Source organism: Argopecten irradians, chromosome 8, assembly GCF_041381155.1.
Source record: "Argopecten irradians isolate NY chromosome 8, Ai_NY, whole genome shotgun sequence".
NCBI lineage: Eukaryota > Metazoa > Mollusca > Bivalvia > Pectinida > Pectinidae > Argopecten > Argopecten irradians.
The window spans coordinates 23475689-23502374 of NC_091141.1; the positions used below are offsets into that span (position 1 = coordinate 23475689).

At 33.7% G+C, this 26686-nt stretch overlaps 3 protein-coding genes across 6 annotated transcripts in view; 2 read left to right on the plus strand and 1 right to left on the minus strand.

Annotated features, from left to right (window-relative positions):
- The window catches only part of LOC138329724 (phthioceranic/hydroxyphthioceranic acid synthase-like), a 34679-nt gene extending 30533 nt beyond the window's left edge, over window positions 1-4146 (plus strand). For all 4 annotated transcript variants that reach the window (XM_069277005.1, XM_069277006.1, XM_069277004.1 and 1 more), the window contains 2 exons: window positions 169-357; window positions 682-4146. In XM_069277005.1, coding sequence (XP_069133106.1) covers window positions 169-357; window positions 682-833 — 341 coding nt within the window. In that variant the 3' untranslated portion in view covers window positions 834-4146. The remainder of the gene's footprint in view (window positions 1-168; window positions 358-681) is intronic.
- A 1026-nt stretch (window positions 4147-5172) lies between these two features.
- Window positions 5173-15139, minus strand: LOC138329726 (serine/arginine repetitive matrix protein 2-like). The gene is made up of 6 exons (XM_069277010.1): window positions 14893-15139; window positions 14097-14229; window positions 13240-13443; window positions 11339-12769; window positions 10557-10635; window positions 5173-10087 (listed from the first exon to the last, which is right to left on the minus strand). The coding sequence occupies exons 1-6, from the start codon at window positions 15081-15083 to the stop codon at window positions 9801-9803; spliced, it is 2325 nt and encodes a 774-aa protein (XP_069133111.1). The 5' UTR covers window positions 15084-15139; the 3' UTR covers window positions 5173-9800.
- A 7392-nt stretch (window positions 15140-22531) lies between these two features.
- Window positions 22532-26686, plus strand: LOC138329728 (soma ferritin-like). The gene is made up of 4 exons (XM_069277014.1): window positions 22532-22790; window positions 23550-23696; window positions 24132-24257; window positions 25877-26686. The coding sequence occupies exons 1-4, from the start codon at window positions 22686-22688 to the stop codon at window positions 26015-26017; spliced, it is 519 nt and encodes a 172-aa protein (XP_069133115.1). The 5' UTR covers window positions 22532-22685; the 3' UTR covers window positions 26018-26686.

Genomic DNA, 26686 nt, shown 5'->3' on the forward strand with positions numbered 1-26686 from the left:
TCGAATATTCTCATAAATAGAACTCGTTATATATTTTGGGTCCGTTGACATAACGTTATTTAAAGTTAAACTCAATCAAACATCGAGTCATTGAATTACAGAATTTGAAAACCTGTTCAGTTACGCTTGAAAAATTTCTATTATGTATTGAATATTTTACTGTTTCAGAAATATCAATAGCATCAGGTGAATTTCTGAAGCAGACACGTAATGGCTGGAATCACCGAGTTCAGTTATCAGTGTGTCGCGACCAAGATGGCGATCAAGTACTGGTGAAGTGGCGAAGGACAAAGAATCACCGATCTCGGGAGATTTATGGCAAAGACATAGAATCAGTTGACAGGGGAACTTGCAATGGTAGTTCATTTTATTGTCTTCTTCTGGTACCTTTGATACACATTTCATCGTTTAACAATCTACGCATTTGAAAATTATTTGTTCTACTAAGAGATATATTTGTAGCACCACAAGCTATTTTGACAGTATTGATATCCGATTTCAAGTAGCAATAACGGATTTCAGCAAATACTTTATCTCTAAATAAGAAAGTTAGTTTCTTTTTATTGCGACTCTATTATTTGTATGGTGTTTCAAAATGCTATGTACTTGGTAATATTGATATTATGCAACAAAAACATGGATTTAAGGCCATAAGAGACAGATATAATTGTATGTTTTCAGGTTTACATGCTCTAACTGTTTCCACGAAAGAAAGGAATGAAAGGGTGTACACCTTCATGACCCCAAACAAGCAATTATGCGATACTATCACGAGCTGCTTACTGGACAGATTGGAGGGCGCTCGCACTAAGGGCCAGAACACAAAATTGTGATTGAGCAACACTCAAACTGAATATTGGAATCAAGGTTGTAATTACAATCTTATAGTATTACGAACATTGTTCATTGTAAATATACAAAAACAGTTACAATCGCATAAGATATCGGACGTGTCATACTCCATATGGAACCTGCTATTACTTACGTAGTGAATATACACGTTTCCTGTATAATCTGTCATTCTTGTAGAATATTTGCAATTACATGTAAACATAGGTGAATTTTTCATTTGTTGTTCAATTGTGACATTTTAGTTAATATTATAGTTAAGACGTACGTCTTCATGTGATCTCATTTGTTTTTCTCATATTTCATTAAGATACCAAGTTTGCAATGGTTAAGACAATAACATATGTCTGTTTTAAGAATATTCCTGGAGTATTTGGTACTTTTACAACCAAAAGTTTGATATTTAACTCGCATGTTCATTGGAATCTATAACTGTTTTCGTACATGTATTTGCACTACCTAGTAATTAATTTTAAAAGGTAAACGTGTGATCCTGTCCCAAAGGCGGTATGTTCCAAACATATCTTTGAAACTTTTTAATATGCATCTCTTAACCCGTTTGAGACATTTTTTCATATGCATGATTCCTTTGATCTAAATAATACAGTTATTCTGGAAAAAACTCAAATGAATAACAGTGGATGTTTGCAATTAACTGAAGGTGACAATTATCAAAAGGTGCAGATTTTTAATTATTTTTACAATTGAATATTTAAACCATTTTACCTTCGAAATAATTTCATACAGATTTTGTGAGTTATATTTATACCAATCGGAAAACAAAATGGTTTCAAAATAACCTTTTGAATTTCATAAAATTGTTTTTAATGTATTTTTGACTATTAGGTTTGTTATAGGCTATTCCCATGCCCCGTTGCAAGAGAGGTATTTGTAGACGGGCTTTGCTATAAGATTTTGCCATGATTCTTTGTAGTCACATGTAAAAGACCTTTTATCTCGATATAACATAAATGCTTAAATAGTATACATTTTAGTAGGATATTGAAATCTTTAATATTTATCAATTATGAACTAATACTTATTTTTAACAAGATTTCATATGTTTTATGTTAGGTCAGACTAACTCATTTTACCTATAACATTATAACATCATATGTGAATATGAAGGATAGGAATAGGGTCACAAAATGTAGTAAAACTCGAGGCTTGCCGAGGGTTTTGTAATATTTTGTGATCCCGAGGGTAGAATTTCCCTATCCTTCATATCTACATGTGAAAGAGTCTTATTATATAGTATATCTCATGCTTCATAGAAGTGTATATAATATGCCATCTCCTTCATATCATCTCTTTGATAAACGGTTTTAAAAATAAAGCATAGTCACAATGTATACTTTATATTAAATTCCATGTGAGTAATAGAATGCCTAAATACAGCGTAACTTCTCCAAACAAAGCCTCCTAAACAGAATAACTTCTTGCAACCGAAACAAACTATACAATGATTACGTAACGATTTCTCATTTTCATAATTTAAAAACAATTCCCCGATATCGATTTCAGTAACTAGCTACATATTGTAGTCAACAAATAGTTAAACCTACATCTGAGGAGGGGGTCTTGATTATAACATAAAAATAAAACATTGTGGTTTGAAAAGAAAGTGATGGTAAGATTCAGATATATCACAATATCTTCCCTTCTCCTAGCTATGTTGTTTTTGCCTTGTATCAAATTCAATGTTGAGGTAGAGTAAACAAATGTGAATTTGTGCAATTTTCAAGGAATGTATGGATTTACAATTCCTGACAAGGATGGCTGCTTCATGGTAAAGAGTCTAGTTAGTAGTGTAGTTGTCTGATAAAAGTCAATAAAACTTTTATTATACTGATTTTTCTCTGGTCAAAACTCGCCATGCGTCATGTATATTATGGTCTAAGACTCACTTCTACGCACAATGGTGTACAGATAATCAGTACTTCTTCCGACGTACGTTTTAACTTTGAATTGATGACCATATTTGTATACATGGTCTAACCATCAACATGCTATATTTACATTTTTTTAAAAATATTATATATTAACATTTTTACTTAGAAACATATACTACATGATATGATATAAACATGCATATATAAAAAGGTATTTTCTCACATGAATCTTCATGAATATGCAAATTTTGCTTGCATTTTTTTACGATTGTCATCAACGTACACTGTAAATAATATATGTGAAAGTTTGATATACCTGTAATTTTATCGCAAGCTTGATGTGTGTTTTATTCTGCTCATTTTACTATGAATTCAATTGATTTTGTAACATGAAATATTTTTTTAAATATGTATAGTACACTTAAAATATAGCCTTAATTTTGTGACATTTTATCCGTTGCTGATTGTTATTGTACAAGTATTTGCACTAAAGGCAACAACAAGAAATCTGGTGTAAGGCTATGCTTACTTAGTACTTATTTGCAAACAAAAGAAATACTTTGTTATTTAAAACCCATGTTAATATGAATCACACAGATTAATGATTTGCGCGCGTATGTAAATCAATGATCAAACATGGATTTAGATTAAAGTATTTGTCAACGAAATTCAATTGTTACACTGAACTTTTTTGAAACATGTATATTACATTCAAAATGTAATATTGGAGGCTTGACTATCTAATAATGATTGTATTTTTGTAATTTTGTATTTGTACTTTTCAAAGCTTTTGATATATTCGTACCAAACATAAACCAAATATCATGTTTAAAGAAGTATGTAAACATGAAAACCTGTCTTTAACACAAACATGTCTTTGAAATGTTTGGTATATATTTGCATCTTTTTTGACCAGTTCTACCCAAGATAGTAAATAATAGATCGTTTTCATTGCATAGATTTCTTTTGATTTAAAACACTGCCCGATAGGTAGTCATTTTAAAAGTCGTCGTTTTCATTGCATAGGTTTCTTTTGATCTAAAACATTGCCCAATAGGTAGTCATTTTAAAAGTAAAAAAAGTCAAAACTCTCAAAATAACTAACAACGGATGTTTGAAATAAACTAATAGGGATAATTCTAAAATTCAATTATTTTTACAAATGAATATTGTTACCATTTTACCTTAAAAATAACTTAGTTATCTTTACAGTAATATGAAAGCAAACGGTAAACAAATAGCGTTTTGAATTTTCATAAAAAACAAATTTTAATATCGATGAGTCTTTGAATAAGGTTGAAGTAGGCTATTTCAAGGTCACTTGCAAGTTGTATTTGTAAATTTGCTCTAAGGTATTGTCACGATACTTTTATTCACATGTAAAATGTTTTTTATATCTCAATATTAGTAGTAAAATAATTCATCCATCCATGTTATTTAGTAAATAATATATATTTTTAACAAGTATATCTAATGTTTTATTGTTAATGATTTTACTAGAGTATCCTCCTGGCCCATGCAAAGTGTAAACTGTTTTGATAAACAGTTTCAAATATAAAATCTAAATGATCATATATGCTCACATTAAATTTCGAATTTGTGATAAAATGCTTAAATATAGTGTAACTTCTCTAAACTAAGCCTGCTCAGAAGGAATCATCTCATACAACCAAAAAGACTATATCATTTATGTAAGGATATTCTCTAACAATAATTAAAAATTTCCCAATAGTGATTTCACTTAGCAATAATATGCTACCAATGCAAAATGAGTGCTATCCCATACTTACAGTGTACTTCAGAGAAGTAATTTATATAGAAACATTGACCTTTGGCCCCTGTGAAGCCAAGGCATTAATTGTTCATGTTTGAATCCCCACCTGATACGATGCTTCCAATGCAATATGAGTGGTACCACATGCTTATTGTTCCAGAGAAGGAAATATACCCTTTTGGCCCCACCCCAACCCAGGGTTATGGTGGCTGTGTTGGTCAGCCTGATCATTTATACAGTTATGGAGATGTTGATTATTGATGTACGCTGGAAACAAGTTTATGCAAATGTTAGTTATGTACTACAACTTTCATTCTACGAAATTTTATATACCATATGCTTTGTGAAACAAATTTCCACTTGTCTTCTGTTTATATTGTTCTATTTATCAAAATCACTTAATTAATGTCTGAATAAGAATTATTTATATTAAACATTCTATTTTCAAAGCATGTTTCATAATTTACATTTATTTCATATATATACCCATGCAGGAAACACAACAAAAACTGAAACTACAAAAAGCAAGTTTTTCTGTGTCCATATCTTGTATTGGTAGACGACGCGACGAACAACAGATGCTATGCCACTGCAACAGCTCATGATCACTGGTTCTTTAGGCCTGGCGAACTCAAAGCTAATAAAAAATGACATCCATTTTGGCATAAAAAAGTTTTAATATTTGAATGCATAAAAACCATTTTCAAAATGGCATTTGTCCAAACATTAAAATCTTAACAAAGCAACTTGAATTGGACAGCAATGATTTTGGAACAGTTGAAGATTTAGACCATTCTTTTTTTAGTTTTCTTCAACAGGATTAAATACATACAGTACGATCACATCAACATAAAACCAGATATTTTCTAGTACAACTCAGAACACTTCATTAATCATTAAATGATATTCTCAAAATAATCATAGATACAATTTGGACTTGATGAAGGATGTTTGATTGAATCCCTTACACACTTACAATATCATCAATTAAAGGGATTTAAAACGTAAGACACAGCAACACTGACAGTTGACATTTAATTAAACAAATACCAACAGCAAGAAATGATGTCATGTTTACAAAATTAATATCATCATTAATAGGATTTTGATGTTCTCCTGTTAGCTGACAGGAATAGGGATCTTTAATCTAAACGAAATAAAGATTATTACATTGTAAGATTTCAATTAATAAAGCAAGACACACTTTTATAAAGACATCTGAGGACAGAGAATATGAATTTAGAAAAAAAAACTTTTGACGATTTCAGAATGTTTGACTCAGTTTAAGAAGGCCAAAGATAGTTTGACAGAATAAGAAACAGGAAAAATTAAATGTGTTCATGGCCATTTAACCAGTTACAAAAAAATTGATGATTTATGTCCTAGACTCAGTTAAAACTGGGACAAGAACTAAGACTCGTCAATATATCATTCTTATAAGTATTGTTTCACAAACTTGTATATGAAAAAAAGACAGTATGCATACAGGCCATTGAAAATACATTTTGTATATGATTATCAAACTTGTGTACAACTTTGTCCTTAAGAAGTTCTACCATGATAATAGTTTGTGTAATTTGCACAAAATAAAATTGGAAGTTGGGGATGCACATATTTCATTAATGTAAAAGGTTTCAAAATTTTACGAGATAAAAATGCCCATTCTCCGTTTCTGTTGATCTTTGAATGATAAAGTACTGCTCTAATTATTCGATATACTCCATGAGGTTTTTAATGACATTTTCTGTGGTAAATCAGTTAATACATAATTAACATTTCTATAAAACAATTTGTTAGCATCTAATGATTTGGTTATTGAATTGGAAAAATGACAAAATGTTTTTTTTTAAGATAACTGCTATTAATAGCACTACTCTAAAAGGATTTACAAAGAATTTCCAAACAATGGTTAGTCACAAACAAAGAATCAAAATTACACAAATACCCTGCGCTAATCACAAATCAACTATTAATATTCATGTCATAACCTGATATGACTTTATTTAGTAATGGAATGTACAGACATCACATATTCAGTGTAAAATTAATGCTATTATTTCATAAATGAATACATGTATTGACATCTCATATTCAGTGTAAAATTAATGCTATTATTTCATAAATGAATACATGTATTGACATATGAATAATTATAAATAAAGTATAATGTGATAATGCTGTATCTACGGGGCAAGTTGGTTTAGGCACAGTTTGTTATCAAATCAATTTAATTCATATCATCCTGTTATGCATTCTTTTCTTACATATTGGAATATAACCTGTTAAGATCAAGATTTTTTTTGTATGAATCCAATCTCAAAGATATTTCCAATCAAAACTGAAAATGTCGTTAAAACAGTAAGTCCCTCGCCTTAAGGTGAACTCAGGCAGGATTTGAAGGGATAGGAGTTTCATTGTTGAAAAAACCCAAAAATTGGTTACTATCCAACCAGAATATTGATATAAATTCTGACCAAAATGCAAAAAATACATACTAATGTTGCAGTTAAAAATCCCCCATTTATTTTTGATAGAAAAAATACACAACTTCTTCAGCTTCCATATCACAAAACAAGACCAGAGGGCTATGAATATAACACTCTAATTCCATGGCTGGGCATAGAAAGTATGATATCAACTCTATTTTTTAAATTCTACAAAAAAATGGATAATATTACTAATAGAGTGAAAAGTTGTTTTAAGTATTTCATATTAAAACTATTGACTATCAAATTTTGAGGGAAAGAAATACATTGCTGGCAATTAAAGGAAACTTTTTTTCCCATGACACCAAGCAAACTTTCTGAAATTCTTATATGTATGCTGTATTATCTCATATGAAATTTGTCTGATGTTTGCTCATATAAGGTAGAGATTGTCAAGGGAGATATTCAGTTCTAATTCATTTAATGCAAACCATGATACATTATCTTATTGTAGCATAAAATATTAATACACAAAACAGTAATTTGTTGTAAAGGGAAATAACTGTGTAGTGTATGTAATATGACATACAACCTTAACTGTTAAACCTGATTCTGTGTTTTACAGTCTTGACCTACTACCAAATTTCGAATGGAAGGAATTCTAGAGATCTAGAAACTCACAGACCTATGGCTAGAATATGGTAACAATAATCTTTGACCTAGTTGAGGTAGCAGAGAAGATCTAGGGAATGTTGCTCAAGGTTGAAGACCAAGTGCAACAGTTCCATAGGTTTTACTACCAGTAAGGGTAATTGATTTGACTGTTCCTATAATCCAGCTGTGAAAGGTTATATATATGTAGTATGTTTGGCACACAGTTAACGTTCCTAGCTCACAACAAACCTATCGGGCAATCAGAACTCTTCGAATGTAACTGTTGTACATTGACCTCAGATGTGAGCCAAGGGCATCCATTTTTAAACTAAGGGACTATTTTCATAACAACTGGTTACCTCTGAGGACACAACCCCTTGAAAAGTGTCTGTATCAATGTTGTGTGTTGTCCGTCTTGAAGGAGAAATTGTTACATTCAATTTCTTAAAATACGACTGCATAAATATAACATTTCAATAACTATTAATTTTTTTATGCGTAGTTAGGGTGTAGTTAGAGTTTCCAGAGAGGAAAATGTTTGATTTTCTTACATATTTATACACCTATCGCATCCGAGGTAATGTTTTACATCTAAGGAGTTCCGAGTGACATATCAGGGAAGATAACTTACAAGTCATAGTAAAATGTCTTGGGACAACTATGTATATATAGGCTTTAAAGTGAGACAACAAAATCACATGTCATGGTTAAATGTTTGACCAATGATATCTATAGCCTTTTAACCTCAACTTCAATTACCAAGGGAGCTAATTTTAGCAAGTAACATGGTTGAAAAAGGCCATCAAGCAGATAATCTTACCAATTAACATATTCGTGAAAGATAAGTAAAGCATAATCACAATAGTTGGTGTAAGGTAGTATTTTAAATTTAGATTTCTTCAGTCACCCCTGAAATTTAATAATGATCCTTTAATTAACTAACAATCACAATAGTTGGTGTAAGGTAGTATGTTAAATTTAGATTTCTTCAGTCACCCCTGAAATTAGAAGTGTTTAAATATAACTTCAGGAATGAATGAGTTGTCTATCACTTTTATCACAATACACAGGCATATATATATATATACATAATATGAACAATATATCAGTTTTGTACGATGGAATTTGGCTTTTGTGATTCGATCGTCATCATTATAATTATAAATATATATAAAATATCTAAAAATCAAATGTCATTTGACAATGTACATAATATATTAAAAAACTTTGGAATGATTGATATATATGAAAAATGCATCTAAAAGTGAAAAATAATAACATTGTTAAATTCAATTATTCAATAAATATTTCATAAAATATCACAGACGACATAGATTCAATTTTAAAAACAACTTAAATATTATAAAACCTTACAGAAATAATAATTAATCTGGCCTTACTTTAAGGAACATACATTTAAAAGTACAAATGTAATCTACAATTAAATGTCAATTTGATTGACAATTTGGACATTTATATCATTATATTGAATTACCAATATGACAATGAGATCTGACAGGAATAGAATGTTATTTACGTTCTGATTCAGTTGGTAAATGATGCAAACAACTTAAACACTGAAGATATAGACGATATCGACCAATATAGGATATTTCTGTATAAACTAATAAAACTCCACCAAAAAGGGTGAATAGTAACCATTAAATAAAAATTTCTATATCATACCAACCAGATATGTTTGAGTCACCTGTTGACTATATATAATAGTTGGTATGCAGTAATTATCTTTAGCTGAACTTAGAAACATTATCTTGTATTATAACCAGATACATTTGTCTCAAGAAGTCTAAATATAGCTCCATATCGGTCCAAAAACACACTTTTTAAATGTGTTTAAGATTGGTAAAATAAACGGGAAGACATTAAAATGTTTTGATTCATCAAATAATAGAAGGCTTTAAAACATTTTTTCAAGTCTTTGATAACAGGCACTTAAATATCACACATAGTACGTGTAGTTCTAACACAGAACTCTACAATTAACACAAAACTGGCATTACAATCATAGAACAAAAAATTTAATTGGGACGTCCATGGACACTATAAATAATTCTAATCAAAAGGCACTTGATTGTTAAAAATATCCTCAAATGAGCATGAGTATCTTTGTGGTTTTCTTGTTCACAAAATGCATTATTTGAGTTAGCAGAATGTCTCATTTCTTCTTTGAGTTAGCAGAATATCTCATTTCTTCTTAGCATCCATTCTCATTTTTTGCACTTTTTTCTTTGCGGCGTATCTCCTCCAGGTTCTCTGAATCACTTCTGCTGAGGCCCGAGCTTTCCGTATCTTATTAACACGATCTTTCTGCTGCTGTACTTTCGTCATGAACACATCTTCAGCTTTCTCCTCGGGTAAAGCTGTTACCTGTGTTACCGCTGGCGACTCCTCCCACACAAGTTGGCCTTTCTTCCCTCCAGGGAGATTACTCTGGTCGTATTCTTTCAAGTTCTCATCAAGGGTGCGTTTGGCTGATTGGCAACAAAAATGACATTTTAAGGAAATTTGAAAAGATGACAAAAATTATTATTTTTAGAAAAACTTGATGTATGTAAACACTTTAACAATTGAATATAATAATGGTAAAATATCATGGAAAAGCTTCGAAAAAAAAAACAAAAAAAAACAAATAAACAATAAACAAATAAATATTGTTGTCATAAAGAGATATTGTCATTGAATTTCCACAGTTTTGAAGTCTACTAAATAAAATATAATAACTTAAATTTCAGAATATATTCAAGGCTAATTAAATTTGATTTTCATGGACTTAACTGAACTTTTCAGAAGTTTTCTTATCTAAATTCTTATGATGTAAGTTTTAAGCTTTTTCATCGCTATCACTGGTGTCTCAAATTTTCATTTTCTGTCATTCAATTTTAGCAATAGAAAATAACTGATTTAAAATTACTGTTAAATGTACGCTACTTTGGTACCTACCTTTGGCTCGCTTTCTTGGTTTACGTCGTTGTTTCTTCTCAGGTGTCTGCATTCCGAGTTTGGCATGGATTGATGCTTGCTGTGGGTATGATAAGAAACAGTTATAATTATTGGTCATTTACATAAAATTTCTGCATGAATTACTTAGAGAATAATGTGCAGAAAATTTGAACCTGGTTTTATCACCGTTACAAAAAATTTTAACTTAAATTTCTGGTTCTGTTATCTACAATGTACATATTTGGTAATATCATATTAACTTCCAGGACCATTTATAGACAATGCCAAGTTTAGGATTTTGAGAAAATGTGATTATCCAGAGGAAAACCAACAACCTATACCTGTCCAGTGCTTTACAAATGCCTTACTTGGGTTTCAATTCAAACTATCAACCATGAAGTGAAAAGAAAGAGGAACATGTATGATGTCAGCATAGACATTGATACCTAGCTACAAAGGAGCATCAACCACACAGCATCAGTAGTGTGTTGGTAAAAATGAGTCCAAGTACAGTATGTTTTCTGAGAATAATTTACAGTTTGTATCCTTGTATAGCCTTTGATCAACAACCTTTAGGTTATAAGGTAATTAACAAAAGGTATAGTGTATTGAACAATACACATGCTTGACTTACAGTAAAATCTCAATATCTCAAACTCATATAATTAGCTTAGAGACCCTGATTAATTTGAAATTTGGGTTGGATCTGCTGACTTTGAGTTAACGATGTTTGACACGATTTTACTTCCATTAATTAGTATTAGATTTCAATATAAACCTACCCTGGCTTCAGGTCCCCAGGCCTTCGTGTTACGACTGTTTGGCCACAGATCAATGTCACTGTCCTCTTGGCTATATTTAACTTCTGGACGCCTCTCTTGAGATTCGCTGCGGCCTCGACTACGACCACGACTCTCTTGCTGATGGGCACGCATCAGTGATTCCAGCATGGCTTCATCGTCAGACCAATTCGCCTGGCGCTCACGACTTCCTCCAGCACGTTCCCGACTTCCACCCGCCCGATCACGACTTCTACTTCCACCTCCTTGACTCCGCCCCCTTTCCTGACTCATCCCTCGTCTGTCTGGACTCCTACCCTTCCGTACAGGACTTCGCCCCTGTCGAACATCCCTGGGTTGTTTTGCAGAGCCACTGAGGGGGTACGGAGAGGTATAATAAGGACTCTGTACACGTGCCTTACGAGAATTTGTTTTAGGATTACCACCTGTCCTTGCATACTGATCATAATCGTCATAATCATAATACACATTCTGATCTTCTCGCTCCAGCATGTTAGCCAGAGCAGCATCAAATGTTTGCGATGATAAACCCATCTTACGTCCATCAAACTTATCTCCCGCACCCATACCGTACACATATTCACTCGGCATAACAGTGTCTCTAGGATCAGATTCATAACCATTTACAATTTCTGGTTCAGATTCATATGCAGTTTGTTTTCGCTGAGATTTCCTTGAACTTGATTTAAAATCATCAGTCATCCCAACTCCGTTTTCTGTCGGCCAAGCACCATTCTCGGCTGGAAGGCCATTAGGAAGCACTGTTTGTCCATTCCCAAGATCAAATCGAACACTCTGAGCTGTGCTGGGTCGGGAATATGAAGACTCCCACCGCGACGTCGGATCTTTGTCTCGTTTCTTTTGAGCGTAGAAATCAGAATCAGGTATAGACCTCATGCTCTTACTCGAGCTAGGCCGCCCATCAAAATTATTACTTCCTGTGGTACGATTTGTTTGACTGGTACCAGGCACATTATCATTTACTAAACTCTCTGTATACTCTGTCCGTACAGTTTGTCGAGTTTGTGGAATATCATTGTATGGCACTGTAGTGAAATGAGTCCTAGTTGTCTGTCGGGTCCCTGGTGGCTCAGTTTGCCGTGTTCCAGGAGGCTCCGGAGGAGCCGTGTACTGTGTTCGTGCTGTCTGTCGGGTCGCCGGATGAACGTCTGATGTCTTGGCCCGATCTTTGTTCTGTGGTACGTTATATTCTCCGTTGGCGGCAAGATGTCCAGGAGCTGTACGAGTTGTCCGATGTCCTTCCTCCTCACTAACATAACCACGGCCATCTGCCGTTCGAGACATTCGTAGCATTTCTTTAAACTGTTTTAATTTCTCACGAGTCGCTGCTTCTCTCATTTCCAGGTGTTTATTGTAGATCCAGGCTTTCTCATGATCTATCTCTGTGTGTACCTGTTTACACAAAGGAAAGTTCAGAAATGGTCAGCTCTAGCTACTATACATTATGCACTTAAAAAATATTTTCAGCATAATTTGCACGTAACGGATAATAATACATTGCAAGCATTGAGTTGGAATGTTTGTGCATTATATCTTAAAGATGATCTAGAATCAGGAAATTAAGAAAAGTCAGATATATTGTGTAACACATTATCTGCAACCAGCACATATCAACAAGCTAAATATGGTCTTTGATGTGAAAGATTTTTTTTTATATTCTGTAACTAAAAAGCCCTATAGCCATGATAGCAGGTCAAATAACTCATTCACCAATAAGGAAACACTAAGTCTCTTCTAAATCAAAGAATAGAATAGTCCATTATGAAATTTCGGGCTGAATATGTTAAGAAACCAGTTTGTAAGTACATTGTACCTGGTAGCATTTTAAGCCATTAATGAAATTCCTCCATGATCACACCTACCTTTTCCTGTTTCTTTTCCTGAGTTTTAAGCATTTCGAACACCTGCCGAGTGTTGAGACTGCCATCACGGTTGCGGTATTTCCCGTACTGTTCTTTCATGGTTGGTTTCTCCACACTTTGTAGTTCCTGTTGAAACTCCTCCGAATGTTTCTGTAGTTGACTTCTCTTCTCCTCTAAAACTTCCAATTTCTTGTCAAACTTGTTCTATATATATCAAAGTATAAATATCCCATTATGTGCCAATAAACAGTTTAAATACCGTATTCACTGTAATAATTCATATATATATATATATATAGTGCCAAGGAATACAATGCTAACGTTATATTAACATCAAACAGTTGTAAAACATCATTAAATCCTTCATCTAAAGGAGGGGGTACGTGGGAGGGGTGACTTTAAATGCTTTTCTAGAAGAGGGTCAAGTGGGGAAGGGAGCTTATGGAAGGAGGGACTCTAATTATGGCAAATATGGTACATATTAGACTGAGCTGAATTTAATGGATGGTTGACCCTCCGATTTCTTTTATATAAATTGAACATTAATAATAATTTATTTGAAAGTGTGTTACTAAGCATTACCCTTTTCTTTTCAGATTATATCCACAACAATTTTGATTGACATTGCAATCCTGCAATAGTGGCATTGGCAGTGGACAAAATTGATATAAAGATCAAAGGTCAAATTCTGAAAGCTTCCAAATTAGGACATGGCGGTCATCTTGACCTATAGCGAGATCTTGGAACTGCTCACTAAGACATCAAATGTGTCACTATAAGATACTTATATATTGCAGGTACAATGGAGGTAATCTTTATGTGAGATTAGACTATTATTACAAAACAGTAAAACTAACCTGTCGTCTACGCAGCTGTTTTTCTACCAGTTTCTCACGTTCTATAAGACTAGGGTCCGCCTCCGTCGTCTCAAGCTGTGTTACATATGCATGTTGATCGTCCACCTGTTCCTTGGTAACATTCAGCTTGTTCCTAAAATAGTAACAATTTTTACAGTTAATGACCTTATTAGAACCAGTATCCTCAAGTCAACATTTTCCTGAAAATGGCATGCAAGGTTTGGTTAATAAGGTTTAACATTGTATCTACTGCCTGGGACATTTAAGGACAGCCTTGTATGTGTGTAATGTGTTACGTTATGTATGTTTTGGGAGGCTGTGGTATGTTTGTCTTTCTCCTTTTTATAGAGGAAATCTTTTTATAGTGCTATCTCACTGAAGCATGCTGCCGGAGACAAAGAACTAGAACACTCCATCGATCACATTATACATACTATCATTCACGTGAGGTCTGTCCCTTATCAATAAGCTATTGTAAGATATATAATGTATTTTAACAGTTATTCAACACAACCAAGAGTATAACATTTTTACACAACAATAAATGACCAGCAATAATTGCATTTTGAATGTGGTATTCTGCATTTACATAAAATAGATTTATCTACCTTTGCGTGTAGGTTTTGATTGACACGTCATGTTTCTGTAAGCGTAACGTCACATTTTTCTGTGGAAAACCATGTAATTTTCACTCTCAAAATGATGGCGTCACAATTAATACTATTTTTGGACAACTATGTTTATGATCCTCTCATTGATGGTATAATGGAATTCCTTGGTTTATCTCTTTTCATACCTGATTTGTTCCTCTACAATATCAAGCTCCTGTTCGGCGAGTCCTATTTTCATCTCGACCAGTTCTCCTTCCTTCTCTAGTTGAGTCTGTTGTAGTGTCTCCACCTTGTTATTAAGTTTCTTTATCTCCTTCACACGTTTCTGCTCAAATGGCGACTGATATTTCCCTCGTCTTGATTTGGAGACTAACATCTGTGACAAGGTTCGCTCAGGTTTTACTCTCTCTTCTGAAACATACAAACAGTTATGAAAAACTCCTTTTAAGGCCCACTACCTTTCTGGAGCAAAATAAAGGTTTCTAAAAAACATAAATAACATCAGAAAATATCAACCGATAGCCTAAGAGGAGGTTACAACACCAAACATATGCATGATTTCCTGCGTAATATATGATAACACTGGAGAGTCGCTTTGCTGTTTTGCCGTTCGGCGCAGTAATAGTCAACTACCGCACGGTAGTTAGGACGACTGCGGGAAACATAAGACGACCCGCGTTATGAAAATTAACATTTTATATATTTTAATCAAATTGTTCAGAAGGTGATGGTATGTGTAGTAGTAACGGTAAGCTTATTCTCTTTTGCGACTCCTCAAATTTTATAGATCTCGTTTTACAATCCCATTTTAAAAATAAAAACTTGTGTTATGTATGACACTAAATACATGTAGTTATGAGATAAGGGAGATAACTCCTATAGCTTTTTCTTATCAATACATCCTATGAAGGTCATATCATTGATTTAGGTTATAGAACTTTCTAGAATTTAATCATGTATAAACAAATATGTTTGTAAACATGTTGATTTTAAGTAGAGATCTAGAATGATCTATTTCCAGAAAGTTATGTGTGTTTACTTGTTTACTGTTTTTAGTTAGATATTTCTAGAAGTAGAAGGTTCTCCAATATTCTTGAATTACGGTTTAGCTATATATACTCCAGCTGTCCAAGGCTAATCAGAACTGTAATGAGACCTGTAATAAGACATACCAAGAATTGTACAGCGCCATATAAGATTCTATTGGGAGAGCTATTGTGACTTTATCTGTGGATTATTACAACACTTTGTGTGGATTTATTCATATTGCCTGGAACTTTACAAATCATCTGTGGACATTCAATTTCCTTGTGGATTTGTGATTATTGTTAATTTGAAACCTGGAAGGATCAAGGATTATACCAGGACATTCGCATACAGATAAGTAACACTTTAAATCATCGTACTACTCTTGTACCACCACCAATTACTTTAGACATTGTAAACCATCTCTGTATAATATTGTACATATAATTAAACTGTGTTTTGAATTTAGCTGCTGGTTTCTCCTTTCTGTTATTCGTTAATGTAACAGAATTGGGGGCTCGTCCGGGATCGATATTTAATTTGTGAAATCTAACTTTGAAAAATTAATTAAGAAATTTTCAAAATTTGTGTACAAACTTTGAGTTTACATTTGAAACCAACAGCTAGATAAATATGACTACTATGCAGGTAGAACAGTTTGTTAAAGCGCCATCCCTGGAAGTTCTTTTGCAAGTTAGTAAGAAGGATTTACTGTTATTGGGTAAACATTTAGGCATAGCTATCAAAACTAATTTGAGGAAAGCTGAAATTAGGAATGTAATTATAAGATATTTTGTTGACAATGACAAATTTGACTCTAGTGCATTAGATAGTATAGAGGAAACAGTCAGCTCAGAAATTCAAATTAGACAAATGGAACTTGAACATGAAATGAAACTAAGACAAATGGAAATAGAAAAAGAGTTAAGAGAAAAAGAAATTGAAAGAGAATTAAAAGAAAAAGAGATTGAGAGAGATCAGATGTTAGAGCTAGAGAAGCAGAAAATTCAAGCTGAAACAGAACTTAGAATGAAAGAATTAGAGCTAGCTTCTCAAGACAGTTCAAGTAATCTAACTTTTAGGGGTTTACAAGGAAACAGAGGTTTTGATGTCAGTAGAAATATTAGGTTAGTTCCTCCTTTTCAAGAGAAAGAAGTTGACAAGTATTTTCTACATTTTGAGAAAATAGCTGACGGTATGAAATGGCCTGAAGATAAGCTTACAATGCTTCTTCAAAGTGTCTTGATTGGTAAAGCTAGAGACATTTATTCTTCTTTATCTGTAGATGAGATTTCAAATTACCAAGTAGTCAAGAAAGCTATTTTGAAAGCTTATGAGTTAGTTCCTGAGGCTTACCGCCAGATATTTCGAAACTCGAGAAAGAGAGATGAACAAACTCATGTAGAATTTGCCAGAGAAAAGGAACAATTATTTAATAGGTGGTGTGATTCTAAAGAAATTGATGAGGATTTCGGTAAATTGAGGCAATTATTGTTGATAGAGGAGTTTAAACGTTGTGTCCACATAAACATAAAAACTCATTTAGATGAGAGAAAAGTTGAAACACTCAGTGAAGCAGCTACAATGGCTGATGATTACGCTCTCACCCACAAAGGCTCATTTGTTAAAAACAGTTCTCAAGACAAAAACAGTACCACAGGTACTAGTAAATTTGGTCAGCCTAGGAACCCAACCTTTAGTGGCCCTTCTAACGACAAACCTAAATTAGGTGATAAGACTAAGTCTGATTCTAAAACAGATCACAGGGCAGGTGTGGGGTCTCCTTCTGGTCCTGTTTGTAATTACTGCAAGAAAGTAGGGCATACTATGTCTGAATGTTATTCTCTCCAGCGTAAGGAGCAAAGGCGTAAACAGTCAGTTCCTTCTGTGTTAGCTATGTCAAAGCCTAGTCAGAAACTTAGTGATATTGTGGAAGATTCTAAAGTGTCTGTTGAGATTAAGAGCTCAGAGTCTGATAGTGTCTTGGAGAAGTACTCTCCCTTCATTTCTGAAGGTTTTGTTTCACTTACTAGTGATATTACCAACTTGAAACCTGTGAAGATTTTGCGAGATACTGGGGCTTCTCATTCTTTGATATTAGATGGCGTAGTGCCTTTGTCTGAGGAGACCTCATGTGGTAGTAGTGTTTTGCTTCAAGGTGTAGAGTTAGGTTTTGTTAAATGTGCCTCTCCATTGTGTTTATTTAAAGTCAGACTTAGTAACTGGGCCTGTCACCATTGGTGTTAGACCGGAACTTCCCATAGAGGGCGTGTCGCTCATTTTAGGCAATGACTTGGCTGGAGAGAAAGTTAGGGTAGATCCCTTAGTGTCCAGTATCCCTGATAAAACAGATGATGCTGAGACTATTCAACAGGAATTTCCTGGTATTTTCCCTTCTTGTGCTGTAACTCGTTCAATGAGTAAGAAGGTTTCTGATGTTGCAGTAGTTGAGGATCATTATAGTCCAGGGTTAGGTGACACTTTCTTGGCTCATGATATAGAGGATATCGGGGGCAAGTGTGATCTTTTGAGCAATCCTGTAGACTTTGATAGTGATGGAGTTGTTCCTAACAAGGGTACTTCTTTGTCTGACATGATGAGCAAATCATCTTTGTCTAGAGAGGAGCTTATAGTAGAACAGGAAAAAGATCCTGAAATCTCCTTACTGTGTAATCGGGCTTTGAGTGAGGAAGAGGCGGAGAAAGTCCCGGTTTGTTACTTCCGTAGGTCAGGTGTGTTGATGCGCAAGTGGCGCCCCCCTGATGTGTCTCCCGAGGAAGACTGGAAGGTTGTCAATCAAATAGTTGTCCCACCGAGGTATAGGCAAGATATTCTGAGTTTGTCTCATGATGTACCTATGGCAGGGCATCTAGGTGTGACCAAGACTTATAACAGGATCTTAGATCACTTCTTTTGGCCCAAGTTGAAACGGGATGTGGCTGATTTTTGTAGGTATTGTCATACTTGTCAGGTGGTAGGGAAACCTAATCAGAAAATCCCTGTGGCACCTTTGCACCCCATTCCAGCATTTGAGGAACCATTTAGTAGAGTCATTATAGACTGTGTAGGTCCTCTACCCAAAACTAAGTCTGGGAATGAGTATCTTTTAACTATTATGTGTGCTTCCACACGCTTTCCTGAAGCCATTCCACTCAGGAATATTAAAGCCCCTAACATAGTCAAGGCTTTGGTTAAATTCTTTACATTGGTTGGTCTTCCAAAAGCTGTCCAATCGGACCAAGGTTCGAATTTCATGTCTGGTATTTTTCAACAAGTCATGTACCAGCTCCAGATCAAGCAGTATAAGTCTAGTGCTTATCATCCAGAGTCTCAGGGTGCTTTAGAACGTTTTCATCAGACATTGAAGAATATGATGAGATCTTATTGTTTTGAAAACAAAAGAGATTGGGACGAAGGTATACACATGTTGTTGTTTGGCGTTAGAGAATCTGTACAATACATCTATTGAACTAAAGCCTCCTTATATTAGCTCAAGCAGACGAAAGTGCACAGGTAAGGAATTCACCGCATAAGGATGTCTTACCGGATATTGGGGGCAAATCTTATTATAGCGAACCGTTCTAAATCCGGGTAGTCACAAATATTTTAACGTGAATACATGTAAATCACAATCTTCTGCTCCTGTTTTTGATAGAGAAATTATACCATTTGTCAGCGGTGGAGCATCTTTAAAGTATATATATTGTAACATATTGTGTCCTGCTAATAAACTCATTACCAACGGTCCAAACCGAACCTGAAAATAACACACATTTTGTTTATTAAAATTGGCGAGAGAATTCGGAGTAACTTGCCACAGGTAAGCCAATGCAAGTTACGTACAAGATCCCCGGGAACCTAAGCGAGACCCAACCTTGGAACATCATGACTGTTGCCACAAATTTGCTTCGCATTTCAACAATGGATACCACATACCGAAACAACACATCGTATCAATGTTTCTACCAGACCTACCGGCCAACCGAAGATAGACAATGCAAGTTTACCCAACTACGACTGCCAAACGGAACGGGACCTCTGATGTCATATATCAGGCCAAAATCGTCGCCTTGGAATCAGTGTTTTAGATGTGGTAAGTGGGTATTCCATTGTTTTCAAGAGCACATTAATACCGTACCACATGTTAGGCAAAGTCAGCCCAATTTTTCAAATGTGGCAAATTCGGACATTTTTCACGGGTCTGTTTTTCAAAGCCCCCAATTTCGGACCAATCAAACCAAAATCATAAATCAAAAAGTAAATTTCATAAAAGCAGGGACGCAAAGCGTATGTAAGAGTTTATCTCGCGGAAATCAATCGTATGTGCATTTCCATTTTCGCATCTATAACCCAATCCATATCATCTAAATCATCAAATATCCTGTTCCATTTCTATTTCCCAGCTGGTGATAAGTTAATTTTATCAATCTGTTGTAAAACAAATCTTGAAGCCTTTCACTTTTGTATGCTCTGAAAAGAAACAGGAATTAAATTCAATGGTAAAAATTGAGTAGCAATGTAATCTATGCCTAAATGAACACCTGTAAATATCTTTCTAATTGCAGGCGTGAAACCACTCATACATAAAAGTATATATTCACTAGGCTACAACAATTTGCCAGTAAGTCAATGTTAATATAAGTTTTTAAAATGACTTGCAAGTTTTCTGTAGTTTGAAATAACCTTTTTATCCAGTTTAGCTTTAGTTTTGATTTTAAATTTTTTTTTTTTCAATATGTATCTTAATTTTGTCACATCCGTGATTCCATAAATACAATGTATTGAAATAAAGTTGTATTCAACTTCTTAATAATTTTTTTTTTATTGGATAGAGCTATAAAAAGATGATTAAACTGTGATACTAGTAATGATTTAATAATATGAATCGTACCAATAGGAGTCAAAGACCTTCTACTCCAAGTTTTTATCAGATATTTCAGCTTAATTAATTTCTTGTCAAAATTCAGCTTTAGAATTTCATGAAGATTTACGCTAAAGTAACTTCTTCAATGTTTGAATCTGCTTCTTCCCCACTGTAAGTCCAGGTGTGGTAGAACAGAATCCTGACTTAACTTTTTATGACCTATCCAAATTACTTACGATATAAGCATTTCTATTCAAAATTTTCACCCAAGATAAAATACTTCTACCAAAACCGAAGTCATTCAAAACTTAATTCATTGATAAAATCTCATGATACGGAGTCGAACGCTTTTTCAAAATCGATCATCAATAATATCCCAGAGATATCCTTTTCCTCTGCATACATTGTATTGCATTATATCATACCTAAAAGTAAAACATGCACAGCAGTTCTTATCCTATATGCTATACTTCCTGATGCAATTTTGTATTCAATATTAACAATGATATAGGCCTCCATCTTTACATAAAATGTTTCGGTTTGCCAGCATTTGGAATACAAGTAAATAATAATCCCTTGTCTTTGAGTTATACAGATAATTCATCATTTCGATAACCATAATTAATAGATCTAACAACAAAATGACCTATTTGCTTCCAGAAACATTTAAAAATTTCAGTAGGCCTAGTGAAACCATCAGATCCTGGACTTTTTTTTTATTCTTCATATTCTTTAATGTTTTACTCGCCTCTTTAAAAGTTATTTCCCCTTCTAAATTATTTGACTCGGTAGGGACAGTTGTGGAATCTCATCACAGAGAAAGTTTGTTAAATTAAAATCTATTGGTGAATGCAGGGTAAATCATTAAGTTTTCAGTAAAAATTACGTACTTCTTTCAAAATATCTTCTTGTTTAATCAAAACACCATTAGATCTATTTAAAAGAAATCTGGCCGTTTAATTAGGTTGTATTCTTCTGAGGTTTTTTTAGTCCCGTTGAAGTCTCGTTTCGACCTAGATCAGAGAAGTTATGAGATTTTCAAATAAAATCTATCAATGTCTCTAGCAAGTTGCCAGTTGCATATTTTGTCAAAAAATTACATTTCCAATTTTGGCGGCCATTTTGAAATTGTGTCTTTTTTCGCTTTGAATAGAGCCACAATTTTACCATTTTTTTTCTGAAATGCGCCGGTATATTTTTAGCTTTATCGAGCTAATATTTGCTGTAACTCTTTACTGGGTTCGTGGTAATCAAAATATTGAGCATTAATGTGTGAAATTATACACTTTTGTCACTTTATTTTAACATTTTATGGTAATTTGAGCACTTATATTTTTTACTCTAAAATACTGAAAAATAACAAATATTCAAATGGGGCAAAAAAGTAAGCACACAGACCCCCCATTTTTCTGCCTGATTTAGAAAGAACAACCCTTTCCCTGTTGATATGCAAAATATTAACAAAAGTTTAATACCAGAACTTTTTCTATAAAGGGTTAGATTTGGCAAAACTGGCTGAAAATGGTGCATTTTGCACGTAGGGGTAACATACATTTGTATATTGTTATTCTGAGGAAAAATATTAGTCTTATTAATCAAAACTGGTATATTTTTAAAGAAGACTACTAGAAAATAAATTTCTACAAACATCCATACATATCAAACACCTCATTAGGACATTATGGTTTTAATCTCTTGTGTACATGTATATGGTCAAAACGACAAAATTCCCATAAAATCCAATATTTTGTCAACTATAGGTAGACTATCTTTGAGTGACAATAGCTCAAAAACGAGCACACGGACATATGCTTTTTTCTTCCATTTTCTTTTATGATATGAATTCCTATTTCCAAAAATCTATATGAGCAATACAAGAAAATTTTGACTTCTCAGAGGAGTACATCCTTAACCGGAATTTCGTGTCGTATATATATCCGGATCCGGAATTAGGTAACGCGATCTACTTCCTCTCCCTTTCTTTTTGTTGTTGACTTTTGTCTTGCTGCGTCAGTGTACGTACAGACAAAATTGACCAATATTTCTTTATCTTTAGAAACCAACAGGAAGCGAAATTTCGTTCTCAAAATGGCACAGACTCAGCCAAGGCAAAATTTCCACTCAGAATGTGAAGCTAGCATCAATAAGCAGATCAATTTGGAGTTGTACGCAAGCTACATTTACCAATCCATGGTATGTTCATGATTGATACTGATATTGTAGTTTGCCAACTTCCAGGCCTTTATTTAAGTTACACATTAAAAACCTACTTCACTTATTTCTCGTAGATGATTTAAAATTTTCCCATTATAATGAAATTATTATGAATAAATAATATGAAACTCAAACTGTGAACGAAGGGAGGTAACTCCTGATCAGAATCAGTTGTGGTAATCAACCGGAGCTACCGAGGGGAGATAAAGTGTAATGCCCGATGTCGTTCAGGTTTTTGTGGTAATATGACTGAAGGCAAGGCCTTAAAGGGCGCAGCCAGATGCTTTAAGCGAAGCTCTACTTGTTTCTTTTATTTTATATTTCATGTTGTCTAAGACATAATTTAGAAATAAAAGGACGCACAGACATTTAAGGATTGGTCGGAAAATTAGGAAGAAATCGTTAATTAAAAATTGAAACTGTATACGTACAGTAATACAAAGAAAAACCACCAAAGTTAGTCGACCAGTGGACGGGGCTTAAGTGGCCATTATGACGTCAGTAATTACCGTATGAATGGGCTTATAGTGATGATTTACGAAAATTATTTTACGTTGATTTACAAAATGAATGCACGTGTAGGTGTTGCATACATATATACTAAACTGTAAATATTTGCATATTCATAGTGTTGTCAGAATTTTCACCTACAAATGTTAGCTGTCAAATTTAGCAATTAATAATACAAATGTGAAATCACAAATTTTCTAATGAAGCAATCTTTCATCTTCTTTCCAGGCCTTTTTCTTTGATCGGGATGATGTAGCTCTTCCAGGATTCAGCAAGTTTTTTAAAAAGTCCTCTGATGAAGAACGTGAACATGCAGAGAAATTGATGAAGTACCAGAACAAGAGAGGAGGCCGAATTGTTCTTCAGAACATCGCTGTAATATTAATATTATTTCTAAATGGTTCTTGCATCAGTAGTAGCAGGTTTACAAAGTGAAAATCCGGTTATGTAGTTACGTTTTAAAGCTACTAGCTATAGGTTAGCATTAAAACATGCTTTATGTACATTGTACATTAATTGTTAACACTACAATACAGTATATACTTAGCTACTATTCTATTCAGATGTAAAAATAATGATATCTTTAATTCTATCAGTCAAGATGTAGCTTTTGTCATTTTAGCAAACAAATTAATGTATTAAATGTTATTATTCATTCACAGTAATATTTAAGAATTGAAGAAAAGTTTAAAAGAAAGAAATTGAAAATAAGACAGACTCTGTGTTTATTATGGTAAAAGGATATAATAATGATTTACATGTAGTAAGTCACATACTCCTTTAATTAATTGTTGAATATTTTTTTTACAGAAACCTGACAGAGATGAATGGGGAAGTGGATTGGAAGCTATGCAGACAGCACTCTCACTGGAGAAAAATGTGAACCAGTCACTTCTCGATCTTCATGGACTGGCCAACTCCCACGGAGATCCACAGGTATGTCTAATTGGTATTTCTTGTTAGATTTACAGGTGTGTCTAATTGGTATCCTCCTTAGATTTACAGGTATGTCTAATTGGTATTCCTCCTTAGATTTACAGGTATGTCTATAGATTGGTATCCTCCTTAGATTTACAGGTATGTCTAATTGGTATCCTCCTTAGATTTACAGGTATGTCTAATTGGTATCCTCCTTCGATTTATAGGTGTGTCTAATTGGTATTGCTCGTTAGATTTACAGGTATGTCTATAGATTGGTATCCTCCTTCGATTTACAGGTGTGTCTAATTGGTATCCTCCTTAGATTTACAGGTGTGTCTATAGATTGGTATCCTCCTTCGATGTATAGGTATGTCTAATTGGTAACCTCCTTAGAATTACAGGTGTGTCTATAGATTGGTATCCTCCTTAGATTTACAGGTATGTCTAATTGGTATCCTCCTTAGATTTACAGGTGTGTCTAATTGGTATCCTCCTTAGATTTACAGGTATGTCTATAGATTGGTATCCTCCTTAGATTTACAGGTGTGTCTAATTGGTATCCTCCTTCGATTTATAGGTGTGTCTAATTGGTATCCTCCTTAGATTTACAGGTGTGTCTAATTGGTATCCTCCTTAGATTTACAGGTGTGTCTAATTGGTATCCTCCTTAGATTTACAGGTATGTCTATAGATTGGTATCCTCCTTAGATTTACAGGTATGTCTAATTGGTATCCTCCTTCGATTTATAGGTGTGTCTAATTGGTATTGCTCGTTAGATTTACAGGTATGTCTATAGATTGGTATCCTCCTTCGATTTACAGGTGTGTCTAATTGGTATCCTCCTTAGATTTACAGGTATGTCTATAGATTGGTATCCTCCGTAGATTTACAGGTATGTCTATAGATTGGTATCCTCCTTAGATTTACAGGTATGTCTAATTGGTATCCTCCTTCGATTTATAGGTGTGTCTAATTGGTATCCTCCTTAGATTTACAGGTGTGTCTAATTGGTATCCTCCTTAGATTTACAGGTGTGTCTAATTGGTATCCTCCTTAGATTTACAGGTATGTCTATAGATTGGTATCCTCCTTCGATTTACAGGTGTGTCTAATTGGTATCCTCCTTAGATTTACAGGTGTGTCTAATTGGTATCCTCCTTCGATTTATAGGTGTGTCTAATTGGTATCCTCCTTAGATTTACAGGTATGTCTAATTGGTATCCTCCTTAGATTTACAGGTATGTCTAATTGGTATCCTCCTTCGATTTATAGGTGTGTCTAATTGGTATCCTCCTTAGATTTACAGGTATGTCTATAGATTGGTATCCTCCTTAGATTTACAGGTGTGTCTAATTGGTATCCTCCTTAGATTTACAGGTATGTCTATAGATTGGTATCCTCCTTAAATTTACAGGTGTGTCTAATTGGTATCCTCCTTAGATTTACAGGTGTGTCTATAGATTGGTATCCTCCTTAAATTTACAGGTGTGTCTAATTGGTATTGCTCGTTAGATTTACAGGTGTGTCTAATTCGTAGGGGTTGGACTATTAATATTTAAGTTTATATTGTATATTCATAGGATTTTCTTAAATTGTTGTTTACAATTTTCTGATTTTATTGTTTGTTTTACAGTTATCAGACTTTGTCGAGGAAACATTCCTGACAGAACAAGTGGAGGCTATCAAACAGCTGTCTGATTATATAGCACAGTTAAAGAGGGTTGGACCAGGGCTTGGAGAGTATCAGTTTGACAAGGAAACACTACAAGACTAAGAACAACCAATCAACATTGTCCTTACAAAATTATTGACCAATGAGAGCCCTTTTGTCATCATGTTCGATGTATTGAAAAATCATGTATTATATCAACTCTAAAAATATTTCAAATTTCAGGTTTTATAAAAAAAAAAATTATGTTATCAAACTATTGAGTCTATGAATAGCTTAGAGGAAGAAACAGCAATCATTAGATAATCATTTTGAAAAAATGTTGATGCCAAAATTAAAATCTATTTAAGAATTTTCATATCCATGCTCAGAAGTGTAGATGTTGTTTGTGCAGATTCATTTTTGAATTGTCATAACAAAGCAAATGATCAGTTTAAACTAGGAATACTTATTTATAATCAACAATTTGGATATTCTTTCACAAAACTATATATATACTCAAATACAAGAATAATAATACATACTCCATAGACAACATTCTTTAAGTTTGCCATTCTATTTAACTTCTTGTGGACCAAAGTATTTTTCAATGTTTTTTGATATACAATATTTTATAATATATACCAGTCTTTTTGCTTTATTTTGAGTAAACGTTTGTTGTCAAAGAACTGTTTACATGTATATCGGTATTGTAATAACTTGTTTTTGTGCCAGTTGAATGTGGCTCTCAGGAAAACTATATTTGGTATTAAATATTGTTTAAAAAATTACAAA

Excerpts from the sequence above, each read along its gene's own strand:
- LOC138329726 (XM_069277010.1), bottom strand. The coding sequence starts at position 15,083 with ATGTTAGTCTCCAAATCAAGACGAGGGAAATATCAGTCGCCATTTGAG. Across the intron at positions 12,770-13,239 it reads AGGAAAAGAAACAGGAAAAG|GTACACACAGAGATAGATCA; the intron begins GTAGGTGTGATC and ends TTGTGTAAACAG. Across the intron at positions 10,636-11,338 it reads CCTGGGGACCTGAAGCCAGG|CAAGCATCAATCCATGCCAA; the intron begins GTAGGTTTATAT and ends TCATACCCACAG.
- LOC138329728 (XM_069277014.1), top strand. The coding sequence starts at position 22,686 with ATGGCACAGACTCAGCCAAGGCAAAATTTCCACTCAGAATGTGAAGCT. Across the intron at positions 22,791-23,549 it reads GCTACATTTACCAATCCATG|GCCTTTTTCTTTGATCGGGA; the intron begins GTATGTTCATGA and ends TCTTCTTTCCAG. Across the intron at positions 24,258-25,876 it reads ACTCCCACGGAGATCCACAG|TTATCAGACTTTGTCGAGGA; the intron begins GTATGTCTAATT and ends TTTGTTTTACAG.